The sequence below is a fragment of the Gavia stellata genome, chromosome 8, assembly GCF_030936135.1.
Source record: "Gavia stellata isolate bGavSte3 chromosome 8, bGavSte3.hap2, whole genome shotgun sequence".
NCBI classification, from domain to species: Eukaryota; Metazoa; Chordata; class Aves; order Gaviiformes; family Gaviidae; genus Gavia; species Gavia stellata.
The window spans coordinates 41778724-41791065 of record NC_082601.1 but is presented as its reverse complement, the minus strand read 5'-3'; the positions used below and the strand labels follow the sequence as shown (position 1 = coordinate 41791065).

The window sequence follows — 12342 nt, the reverse complement described above, 5'->3', positions numbered from 1 at the left end:
GGCTGAGGCTCTTTATTCCCCGGGGTTTTCTTCGCACCGAGTGGTTTGCAGGAGGACCTGGAGCCCGCGCGCCCCGCAGCAGGCAGCTTCAGCGTTGCCCTTCCCGAAGGGAGGGTGAACCGTTTCGCTTATAGCTAAAACCCCCCTTTATATATGATTTATCTATATGATTTATCTATATGACTTAATCTCCCGCCGGGGCTGGGAGTCAGAGCACCCGCGAGACCAAGAAAAACGCCGCGGTTTTCTCAGGGGGCCGAGGTGCTGGGAAATAAAGCAGAGGTTTAAAATCCACGTGGCTCCAAAAAAAAGAAATCAAATCAATAAATAGCCTCTATCCCTCCTTCCTCCGTCAGGCCTGCTTGGAAAGGCGGCCTTTCGCTTCTCCTCTTCTCAAGGAAAGTTGGGCGAGTAAGTTTGCCGAGCCGGAGGGAGGGCGGCACAGATCGATTGGCGAGTTTAATAGGATCAGGTCAGTGTAATCCTGTTTTGGCCATTGTAATTCAGGCAGCCAAGGAGACCTCAAACTATAGGGGAAGGGGCTTTTAAAACCTCAGCGGTCCTGCCACAAAGCCAGAGGCTGGGGCCGGGACAAAAGCGGGAGAGAGGATGAAGTGGCTTGAAATAAATAGATTAAGGCTCTCTATGGGCCAGGCGTAGCGGGAGGGAGAAAAGAGCAAGCGAGGGGCGGGCGAGCATCCCGCAGCGGCGGGGAGGGGGCCGCGAAGGGACCTCGCACCCACGAGGGATGCGGGGCGGCTCAGCAGAGCATCACCTCCCGCCGTGGGGCGGCCGGTTCGGGGCACGGGGGTGGGTTTCTTCTCCCCCCCCAGCCCAGCCCAGCCCTCGCCGCGTGTGTTTCTGAAGGGTTGGGATCGGCAATCAATTTTTATGATGCAATTTATAATTCATACAGGTTGTCTTCGTACATATGGTGTTGCTTTTGTGTGTCAGGGTGCCGGGTGCTTTATGACGGTGACGGCGGGAATTTGCATTGGCGGCCGCTTCCCGGCCTCATCGCTCTCATCCTCACGGATGAAGATTGATACGGTCCCGTGGAAGCGTGCCGGGGTTGGGGGAGGGGCCCGATCCTGGAGGACAGCGAGCCCAGAGTGGGGGGGCTGTCTCTTGCAAGGGGTAACATGCACCCTTTTGGGGATGGGGGAGATGCTCAGTCCTTGGGGGGTTATTCCCACCAAGGACCCCCTCACCCATCTCTCCAGATATCGGGGTCGGCCCCGCTCTGGGCGATGCTCGGCGAGGATGCCTCCACCGTCACGGGGGATAACCCCCAATGGAGGGGGGGTCCAGCACCCCCCACCCAGGCACAAAGGGGTCCTTGTCAGTGGGGCAGCCGCATCCCCGGGGGCAGGAGGGGCAGGTAAGAGGCACAAAGCCCAGCCTGGCCAGTCCCAGCTGAAATAATTAAACCAATTAAGTCAATACAAACAGAAACAAGGCGGAAGGCAGAGCTGCCCCCTCCGAGGAAGCGGGGGCCGCAGCTGGGGTGTCCCCCCCTCCTTTCCCTCGCCGCTCCCCTCTGCCCTGGCATGCGCTGAGTTTGTCCGGTCTCTGCGGCAGCCCTGGCATGCGGTGAGTTTGTCGGGTCGCTGCAGTGAGGGGGTAAAGCGTGGGAGGGGGGAGGATTTAAAAGCTGTGATGTCTTATTTAAGAGCGAGGCAGCGCGCTCCTCGCCCCACCGGCGAGGGGTGGCCTCCTCCGGCCACCGCATCCCAGTGCTGCTGAACTTAAAAGATGTATGTATATTTTCCTATCTGTTTCTAGCAAAAAAGGGGTTTTTCCTAAGGCAGGCTGGAGGGGAGGCGGAGAGGAGCGGGCAGCTTTCCTTCCCCTCCGACTTTGGGCCGCTGCGAAGCGGGCCGGCGTTTCTGCCGCGCTCCCCGAGCAGTGCAATTATTTGATCTGCAGATGCAAGAGGAATTTATTGTAACAACAAATATAGTGATGTCAAAACCCAACCTTGGATTAAAGCCGGCAGCCAAAGGGGAAGTGTATTAATTTCAAACAGCATCAGAGGCCAGTGCCTATTAGGACGAGCTATTCTTCAGACCCCCCCATCAGAATTAATCATTGGGAGTTAATTTGAAGCTCAGACAAGTTGCTGTTAATTTAGTGCAGGGAGGACGGGATGGAATAAAAAGCTGAGGTGCTGGCCGGGCCTCCTGGGTCTCATTAATCAGCGAGCTGAGACGGCCTGGCTTGATTACAATTTGCAAAAAAATTCATTAGAGCCTGGGCGATTGACAATTTTTCTCTCTGCCTGTGATCTGACTCATTAGGCAGCCAAATGAAAGCCATGATGATGGTGATGATGACAGCTATCAACCCCCTCGCTTGTTTATCTCCTTCTCCTCCAGCCCCCGGCCCGGGGCTCCCCCCCCCACGCCCCCACCCAGCCCCAAAGCCCCTCTCCTGGGTGGGGGGAAGCGATGGGGGACCCCGACCCACGGAGCGAATAACTTTCCTGCGCCTGGGGAAGGATGCTGGTTTATAGAGGGAGGGGGGACACGGACACATGGGGGGGACTGGGGTGAGGAGCAGCTGCTCCTCCCCAAAATACACCCACCCCGGGGGGGGGTACAGCCCGTGGGGGGGTACAGCCCGGCGGCCGCTGCGGGTTGCTGGGCTTTCCAAGCAGCATCCCCTTTGCAGCAAAAGCAAACCAAAATGACTTAAAATAGTCCTTTTTTTTTTTTTTAAAGAAAGAAAAAAGGCGCTCCGATGAGGATGAAGCGCTGGGAAGCCCCGGGGAGAGGGGGGGGGGGGTGCCCCACGCGTGTCCCGGCTCCCCGCTCCCTCCCGCGTAGAAACAAACCCAAAAATTATTATTAACAACAATATATATATTATTTTTTTTTTTAACGAGCTAAAGGAGCGGGCAGTTAGAGGCGGCTGCCGAAAAAAGGTGGACTCCCCCGCGGGTTCCCGTTAGTTCCCCGCGTGTCCGCGGTTGCCCGTGGGACCGGCAGCGATGCCGCCCGCGGCCGTTTCCTTTTCGGTTGGTGGGAGAAGGGAGCAGGGACACCCCCCCTCCCCCCCCCCCCCCACCTCCGGAGCGGCCACTGACCCCCTCCGATACAAAATACTGCTAATAATAATAACGACTAATAAATAAATGATGAAGTCGCAAAGGCGATAAATGATGCGACCACGGGCGAGCCGTGATTTCCTCGCCGTTACCTCGGGAGCGAATCGCTCCCTCAACTGCCCCCCACCCTAGTTTAATTTTACTAGCCCCCCCCCACCCCCTAGCCCCCCCTTTTTTCCCCTTTTTCCTCGGGAAATTAATCCTTTCTCCTTCCCAATAGCCCCCCGACGGCCATACGGATACAGCGGCGCGGTTGCAGCCGGGATGCGTGAAATGGGGAAAAAAACCGGGATGAAAAGGATGCGGGAGGGGGGGGAACGCGGGACCCTCCGGCCCGACCCCCCCCCCCCGCCAGGCTCTGCCCCGGCTGCCCGGGAGGGATGGAGGGATCTTCCTGCCCCCCCCGCACCCCGTCGAGGCTATTCACGTTTATTCACACACACAAAAAAGCTTTTTCCAGCCTTCCCACCCCCCCCAAAAACAAACCAAAAAACAAAAAGAACAAAAAAAAAAATAAAAAAAAGGAAACTTTTTGCCCCTCTCCACCCCTCCCCGATAATAAATGCGACTTCGGAAAAAAAAAAAAAAAAAAGGAAAAAAAAAAAAGGCGAGAGCAGCATCGCTCCGCTCCGCAGCGCAGGAGGGGAAGGGAAAATCAGCTCAACGCCAAATTCTGGACAGAACAGCCGGGGGCTGGAGGGCTTTTTTTTTTTTTTTTTTGTCTTTTTTGTTTCTTTGTCGGTTTTTATTCACAAGACTTAGTTTGCTTTTAAATTTCATAACTTATAAGGAAATAAGCTACATATAGAAATAAATTAAACACAATAGAGAAGACCGTGCTGCTTTTTCCCCCCACCACCACCCTCCCCTCTCTCTTTTAAACATGGCTTGGTAGAATAAGCAAACCAAATCGACAGAAAGCCAGGCAAAAAATAGATTTAAAAAAAAAATCATCCCCCCGTGCCTGCCACTCAGCCATCGGAAAGAAAAAAAAAAAAATCAACCAAGGGGAGGGGAAAAAAAAAAAAAAAAGGCATGAAATGAAACTCTGAGTTTTCTTTTTGTTCTCTCGTCTCTTTACCTTTCGCCCCCGCTAAGAAACGAACCCCCCCAAGATGGGAAAAGCTGCAGCTTTTGCTGGGGGTGGCTCGGCCGGGGATGGGGGGGACAAGGGGCTGCTGGATCCAGTGCCGACAGCCTCCCGCAGCCGTGGTCCCCAGCGCAGGCAGGCCAGCACCAGAACGTACAAAGTGGGGAGGGGGCAGCGGCGTAATAAATATCTGTGGGTCTCTTCCAGGGTTTGATATTCCTGCTCCGAACCATAAGAGTTTCCAAGCCTCTTGCCTTCGCAGACTCTCGCTCGCCTCGGTAAGTGGAAAGTTTCGCTTTAAAGTTCGCTCGTGGCGGGGATTTGCCGTGCGCTCGCGTGGGATTTTTTTTTTTTGTCTTGTTGGCTGTTGGGGTTTTGGTTTTTTTTTTTTTTGCTTCTTTTTTTTTTCTTTTTTTCTCTCGAGTGGGTTGCTTTTAAACCCCCATTTGGAAACTTTTCCCTCGAAAACTTGTGGCTCTGAGCTTAAGGAGAGGTCAGGGTCGGGCTTGCTCCAGCTGCTGGTGCTGACTCCTGATGGCAAACCTGCTGACGTGCACCGGGATGGGTACCACGATCTTAGGGTTTCGGGAGGGCTCCCCTGTCTTGGAGTTGGCGTTGCCCGCTTTGACCCGTTTCCATTTAGCCCGTCTGTTCTGGAACCAGATTTTCACCTGCACCTCGCTGAGTTTGAGAGCGTGAGCGATCTGGGACCTCTCCGTCAGGGACAGGTACTTTTTGCAGTGAAACTCCTTTTCCAGCTCCAGCAGCTGCTCGCTGGTGAAGGCTGTTCGCCTCCGTCGGTTTTTGCCCGTGGACGTGGTGTTGGTGGAATTAGGGGGGTTTTGGGGGTTTTCCTCCAGCGCGTTGCCAGAGTCCTCTTCCTTGTGAGCCGCCTGGCCGGGGATGTTGTCGTCCGAGCTATAGTCTAGATCGCTGTCCATGGAGAAACTTTCCTCCTTGCCTTTCGCGTCCTCTTCGGCTTTGGGGTCCTCCTTCCCCTGGCCCCGCAGAGCCCCGGCTGGAAGCGAAGCAGAGGCCTTTCGTGACCATTCGGTAGCCCCCGGCCCGCGCCCCCATCACCCCAAAACTGTTGGCTTTGGGGGTTGTTTTTTGGGTGCCCCCCCCCCCAATGTCTTTTGGTCGGACTGATTTTATTCTTATTTTCTCAAGCGCGGGGGCTCGAAACCTCCCTTCTCCTCCTCCCTTCCCCTCGGCCTTGCGCCCCCCCCCGGGGGCCAGTCCTGCCTCCTCCCGGGGGGTCCCCCGGCCCCGGGGCCGCCCCTTCCCCGGCCCCCTCCCAGCCCGCCCCGCCGGGGACCGGTGCGCGGAGCGGGGCGGCGGGACCCCGCTCCCCCCCGACGGCTCCGGCGCTCACTCACCGAGGGAGGCCTGGACGGCGTCGGCGGCGGGGAAGGGCAGGAGGGCTCCGTCCTTCCCCAGGAAGGCTTTGCCGTCGTCGCCGCCGCCGTCCGGGGGCATCCCCTCGGCTTTATCGAAGTTCCCCGGGGGTGCGAACTTCCTGGCGGCCTCCTGGTGCTGGGGGGAGGCGGGGAAGGTGCCGGGCAGCGTGGCCATGAGGGTGGAGGTGAGGGCCATGCCCTGCGCCAGGCTGGAGCAGAACCCCGTGGGCAGGCTGGGGAGCTGGTGGTGGTGGGGATGGGCGGGGGGCAGCGCCGGTTGCAGGGCGCCCTGCGGCAGCGCCGGGGGCGGCGGGGGGGGCGGCGGCAGCACCACGGGTCGGTAGGGCATGAACATGGGGTAGCCGGTGTAGACGAAGTGGCCGGGGGCGGGCGGCGGGGGGCTGCCGATGAGCGAGTCGATGCTGAAGGCCGTGCTGCTTCCCAGCGGGCGCTGCATCATCATCAGCGAGGGCTGGAAAGCCGCGCTCATGCCGGAGCGGCGGCGGCAGCCACCACCTTCCTCCTCCTCCTCCTCCTCTTCCTCCTCCTCCTCCTCAGAGCCGCGCAGCGCCCACGCGTGGGGCAGAGCCGGGGCGGAGCGGGGCCGCGGCCCGCCGCCGCCGCCCGCACATCGGGGCTGGCCCCCCGCCCGCCGCCGTGCGCCCCCGCGGAGCCCGCCCGCCGCCGCCGCCGCCGCGCCGCTCTGCCCGCCCGCGCTCCCCCGCGCCCATTCACATTTTGCCCGGCTGGGAAAGCGGCCCGCCCCACGTGGCCGCCGCCGCCGCTTCCCATTGGGCGGGAGGGCGGCGGGGCGGGGCCGAGCGCCGAGACCACGCCCCTCGCTCCTCCTCTCCCCCCCCCCCTCCCCGCCCTCCTCCTCGGCCGCCGGACGGGGCGGTCCACGCGGGAGCGGCCGCTGCGCCCCCCGGGGTCGCGCGTGGGACGCCCCGCCGGGAGCCCACGGCCCGCGGGGCCGTCGGGGAGCTCGGTGGGGTGCCCCGCTCCCCCAGGGCGTCTGGCATTCCCCCCCAGCCACACCGATTGGTGCCTCCAAAGCACTGCAACCCCTTATTTTCCTAAAAAAAACCCCCCAAACCCTGTTTTATTCACTCTTTTCTCTCCCTCTCTCCCTTTCTCACCCCTTTTTTTTTTTTTTGAAAAGCCCCCAAATAGGCTCCATGTGGTTCTGGGTAAAGTCAGCCCCTGGCTTGGCTTTGAAATTGCTTCTGCAATTATGTAAAAGAGCCATTCAGCAACACGGCGGAATTAAAAGCGATGGAGGGCTGCTCCCTTTTCTCCGGCGAGCCTCTCATGTTGGCCGGCTCAAAGCCTTTTCCAACACGACGTCTTTGGCGAGGACAAAAGCTGGAACAAAAAAAAAAAAAAAGCGGGGGGGGGGGGGGAGAAACCCACCCCAAACTTGTAAATTGAACGTCAAGGGAACTTTACACAATTTCAAAGGCCATAAATAATGATAAAGGGACCGGGAAAAGAGGCAAACCCAGGCAATTAATGGAGGTTCCCAAGCAAAGATCAAGTGGTTTGGAAAATAAAATTAAATGCCAAAAAAAAAAAAAAGGAGAAAAAAAAAAAAAAAGAAAAAAGGAGGGGGGTTGGCTGGGGGTGGGATCCCTCCTGCCTTCGGGAAGTTGAAGCCTTCCCGGGACAATGGCACCGACTGCGCCTCTGGGCTTGGTTTTGGGGGGCTTTTGGGTACAAACCTCGACTAAAAGTGGCTTCTGGCTGTTGGAAGGGGGGGTGTCCCCAAAACCAAGGGTCAGGGGGTGATCCCGCTCCTGCCCGGCCTGCCCGCTTGGGAAGCTCCGAATGTCCGCGTCGCTCCGTTCTAGCTCCTGGGTGCTCGTGTGTGCTGGGGGAGGATGGCAGATGACAGGCCGGGGGGGGGCTGCGCACCCCGGGGGGAAGGTGACCCCCACGGCAGCTGGGCTGGCGGGTGCCAAGGATGGGGACAGCCACGTTCTGTCCCCCAAATCCCACCCCTCTTGGCCGGCCACCCTCCAGGCCCCAAAATCCCAGAGGGCGAGGCAAGGGGTGAGGGTGCTCCCCTGAGCATCGGCACAGCCGCACGTCCCAAGGGACCCCCTCCCTCAAAGCAGTGGGGGCTTTTACCCTCCCAAATTTGTACCCGCTGGGGTTTGTCCCCTGGGGGGGGGGGGGGGGTGTCACGACCTCTGGCCCAGCCCTCCGCAAGCGGCATTTTCAACCCCCCCCCCAAAATAACCCCACTCACTGCTGATTCCCATCACGGTGGCTTGCCCAAACGGGGGGCTGGGGGCTGCCCCCCACCTCGTGCCCGGGTCTCCGGTTGGGTTTATCCCTCCGCGTTTCCAGCCAACATCTGAAACTGTTCTTTTCTTGGCAGAAACGATTGGGGGGGGTTATTGCTTTTGGGCCCAGGAGCGGTTTCGCCGGCCTGTCCTGCATCTGCTTCCCCATCCCTGGCTTGATGCAACTTTTGGGGTAGCAAGCCCCGTTGGCCCCCCCCCGGGACATGAATTTTGGGGGTTCCCCCTTCCCCAATGCTGCGTTTCTGTCGGAGAAACCAATTTTCCCGGCGATGTGGCAAATGGGACGGGGTAGACGGCCACCGAAGCAGCTGCCGCTGGGGACGGAGGGGGTATGCGTGTGCGCGCATCCACTTTTGGGGCCCACCTCTGACTTCAAGGGACTGGGAAAAGTTTACTTATACAGCTCATTTCCATATGTCCCAGCTCCGTCTTGCGGAGGCCACCATATGTGCCGTAGCGCAGCGCTCGGGATTTTTCCCAGCACAGCGCCGGCAGGGTTTTCATCTCCCTCGTGGATGCTTCCTAGCCGCACGCGTGGTTGTTTCTCTCTGATTTCATTTTTTTTTTTGCCTCCCACCCCTCCCCGGCATCCAGCCGGCATCGTCCGATTGCGGCCCCTCTCCTGCCTCCTGTTCCTTCCCACCGCGACGGATGGAGCCGAGCTAAACCCTCCGGCCCCTCGAATCAAGCAGCATCCCCGCTCCTTCCAAAACCAACCAGAGCGGGCTGGAAATCCTCGCGGAGAAGGAAAGCTTTCGTTTAAATAGAAAAGCAGAAGGAGGGAGGGGGGGAAAAAAGAACCGTCTCTTTTCAGGAAACCGCGTTGGATTGCGGAAAGGGGAGATAATTAGGCACGGTAATCTGGCAGGGCATGGAAATGTGTACCAACACCCAGCTCCTGCAGCTGTTTTTATTGTCAGCCCTCTTCAAAATTTGCCCACAAACAAGTGCCTTTGCAAGACGGGAGTATTATTTCGGACGAGAATAGGCTTTTTGTTCGGCACATAATTAGCTGATTTTTCTCCCGGAGAAGAAAAAAAAAAAAAAAAACCAAAAAACGTCGGCGATCTCTGATTGTCGGAGAAGCAACCGGAGCGTGATTGTGCCTGGGAAGTGTAACAGGCGGGAGGGAGGCGAGGGGCGAGGCGGGGTGGGCAGGGGACCCCTGCCAGCCCCCCCCCTACACCCCACGCAGGGCCCCCCACCACCAGTGGGACACAGCGGGAGCCTTTCCCGGGGGGGCTGAATCTGAGGAGACGGTAGAAATCGGTTCTTTCGGAGGGTCAGGCTTGGCTGGGGTGGGGGGGGACACACAGAAGCCCTTTTCCGCCTGGGCCGTGGCGTGGGTGCAGACCGGGTCCCGCGTGGCCCCACTGGGAAGGTGGCACCGAGAGGTCGCTCAGGGATGCTCCCATGTCACCCGGAGCAGGGATTGATGAAGAGCAGGTGCTTCCCGCAGGTTTTGCCCCCCAAAAAGAATCTTTCCCAGGAAAGGAGTGTTGGATACATAGAGCGTTGTTTGAACCAGGCAGATTTTTTTTGGGGGGGTCTGTGACTCCGGCAGTCTCTTGGCTGGGCGGAGAGTACGTGTTGCTAAATAAACCGTGGGCTATGCCCCCAAATTCCGAGGTAGGGCGTTTTGGAGCGACGATGTGAAACCACGCAGAAGGAAAACTGGGAGATGCTCAAACCTTTCCGGGCGTGAGTCCGGAGGGTGGCAGAGGTCAGAGCATCCCTCCACTTGGGATGGCAGCTGGGCCCGCCATGTGGCTGGGGGGGGGGCTGAAGGCCCCTCCAGCCTGTTTGTAGGGAGCTGTGCTGTGGGTTTCCGTGGGGCACAGGGGCTCGTGTCCATCCTCCCACCAGGGATCGGGGCCGCGGTGGGGCTGCGCTGGTGGGATGTGTTATTTGGGGCAGGGTGTGAGCTGGGCCATGGGGCTGCTGGGCCATGGGGGCCATGGGGCGGGGGGGGGGGGAGCAACTTTGCTTCGCAGCCAACGATAAAACCAATGACTTCATCAAGAGCAAAACTCGGGTTTACGGAGAGCCGAGCGAGGTGACTCTTGCAAGACCCTCTGCCTTCGCCGGGGACGTTTTAATTGCGTGGGAAATGTCCCCAAAAGCATCTCACCCTACTGTGCTTTTCAAGCGATTTTTTATTTTTTTCCCCTAGGGAGGGGGGGTGAGCATGGGGGGAGACCAGGAGCAAAACTCCCCCCCCCCCCCCCCCCCAAAAAAAAGCAGTATGTGCTTAATGACGCAGGGATTAGGCGTGAGCGCTGAACGCCGAAATAAGGGGTGCAGCCGGGGCTCCCCAGCCCGTACCCCAGACATCCCCGCAGGGAGGGGGGCAACCGGGGGGGCGGTTTTCCTGCGTGGCCGTGGGTTTATTTCAGCCTATTTGGGCTGCAGGAGCTGGGAGGAAGAGGGATTTGGGGGGGGGGGGAGCAGGATTTGGCCCTTGGCTGGCTGTGTGCGGAGGGGAGCGGACAGGAGGGCCCCCCCCCACACCCCACGCGTGTCCGCGGGAGCGGTCGCAACCCCGAGAAACCCCCTTCTCGGTTTCCAAGCCGGGGGGGGGGGAACCCCAACCCAACCCCAACCCAACCCTCCCGCCTCGCTTAATGCCATTCACTCCTTCGCGTGGTCCCGTTTGAAGCCCTCCCGGGGGGGGGGGGGTGGCTCCGGTGGGTGCGGGGGGTGCCGGGCGGCTCCCCCCCCCCCCGCCCCGGGGGCATCCCCGTCACCCCGGGGGTGTTTTCCCTCTCCCCCCAACTTCCACCCCACGCACAGCAGATGTGCTGCTTTTTTTTTTTCTGGTTGTTTTATTTTTTTTTGTTTGTTTTATTTTTTGGTTGTTTTATTTTTTTGTTATTTTATTTTTTCGGTTGTTTTATTTTTTCCCCGTGTTTTTTTTTTTTTCCCCCTATTTTTTTTTTTTTCCCCCTTAACCAACTTGAAGGCGCTCGGGATTTTCGGGTTAGGAAAAAGGAGGGGAAAAAGGTGAAAATAACGCGGTGCAGGGTAAGAAAAATAAAAATAAAAAAATTTAGCTTCCCTAATCCCGCTTCATATCCCAAAATTCGTTCGGATAAGGGGAAATAACCTGTTTGGTTTTTTTTTTTTAAATAGCTATCTATTCAAATAACCCGAGTCCAAATATTTTAAGAGCACTAAAGGAGACCTTAATAAAACGCAGCGGTACAGAGATTCTCTCCAGCCCTGGAAAACCCCCCGCACGCACCCACGCTCCCACTCGCGCTTTCTTCGGGGAAAAAGAAATCGAGCAAACCTCTCGTTTAAAAAAAATCCCGACTAAAAATCTAAAATATTCCCAGGTCAGAGGGGCAGCGTCTCATTAAAACCAGCGCGGTCCTGAAACTGCACTGCAGACATTAAAGTGCAGTATTTTTCAATTAGAGCTGACGAATTCAATCAAAATTCCATAGATTAGGATGAAATGAGGCATGGGTCATTTACAGGGGAATTTAATTGCAGAGCCATTAGACAAATAGTATATTTGCCATTCTCACATTATCCATCATTTTCGACATCAAGAGAAGGACCCGCATCTTTACTAATCCAGCAGCACTTCCCAATCTCTGCCTGTAAACACTCCCTTTCCCCGTAGCTCCTGATTATAGCTGATTTCATTTCCAGCCATGGGGGATTATAAATGTTCATGCAATCAGGTTCATTAGGACTTCAAAAAAAAAAAAAAAAATCTCATTTCTGATTTGGATTGCTCTGCGGATCACCCGCCTCAGCGCAGCCTGCGCCGCGCCTCCCTCCGCGCGTTTTGATTTATTTTTATTTTTTTTTTTTCGGTTAAAAAAAAAAGAATAAGAATAAAAATCAAATAGTATTTCATTACCGGAGCCACTTCGGGGCTTGATTATCACCCTGCTAAACCCCTTTTCAACCACCAAGCAGGTTGTGGGGAGCAAATCCGGCTTCTCACTGTCACCCCCTCCGCATCCGCGCCCCCCACTCCGCGGGGGGCCCGATCCTGCCCGCGGCAGCGGCTCCCCCGAAACACCCGACGGGTCGGCAAAGCCTTTTTTTTTTTTATTTATTTGCTATTAGGAGGGGCTTTTTAATTCTCCCCAGCCCCGGCTGTTTAACCAGCTCCTTGCAAACCGAGGCGTGTGCGCATCAAGGCGGGGAATTCCTATTATTTGGAATATTATTTTGCCTTTTTTTATTGCTGCAGGGTGAAAAATCGAGACGGACCGGCCCCGCCGCAAGAAAAAGGCGAGGAGCGAAGGTCTCTGCTATTTTTTTTTTTCCTTAATAGCAGCTTAATATTACCCGCCTTTCACAAAACACGCGCATCCAGATAGACTTACCAACACACACACAAAAAAAAAACCAACCCACCCAACCCAGAAAAACCTTCATTTCACCCAAATGTATGGTGCGCGCAGCGCTGTG

The 12342-nt window shown here is 57.2% G+C and overlaps 1 protein-coding gene across 1 annotated transcript; it reads right to left on the bottom strand.

Moving 5' to 3' along the window:
- Positions 1 to 4693: 4693 nt before the first annotated feature.
- On the bottom strand, positions 4694 to 6089 carry GBX2 (gastrulation brain homeobox 2). Its single transcript, XM_059820664.1, has 2 exons — positions 5579 to 6089; positions 4694 to 5217 (listed from the first exon to the last, which is right to left on the bottom strand). Exons 1-2 carry the CDS (start codon positions 6087 to 6089, stop codon positions 4694 to 4696), a joined length of 1035 nt encoding a protein of 344 aa, XP_059676647.1.
- Positions 6090 to 12342: the final 6253 nt, after the last annotated feature.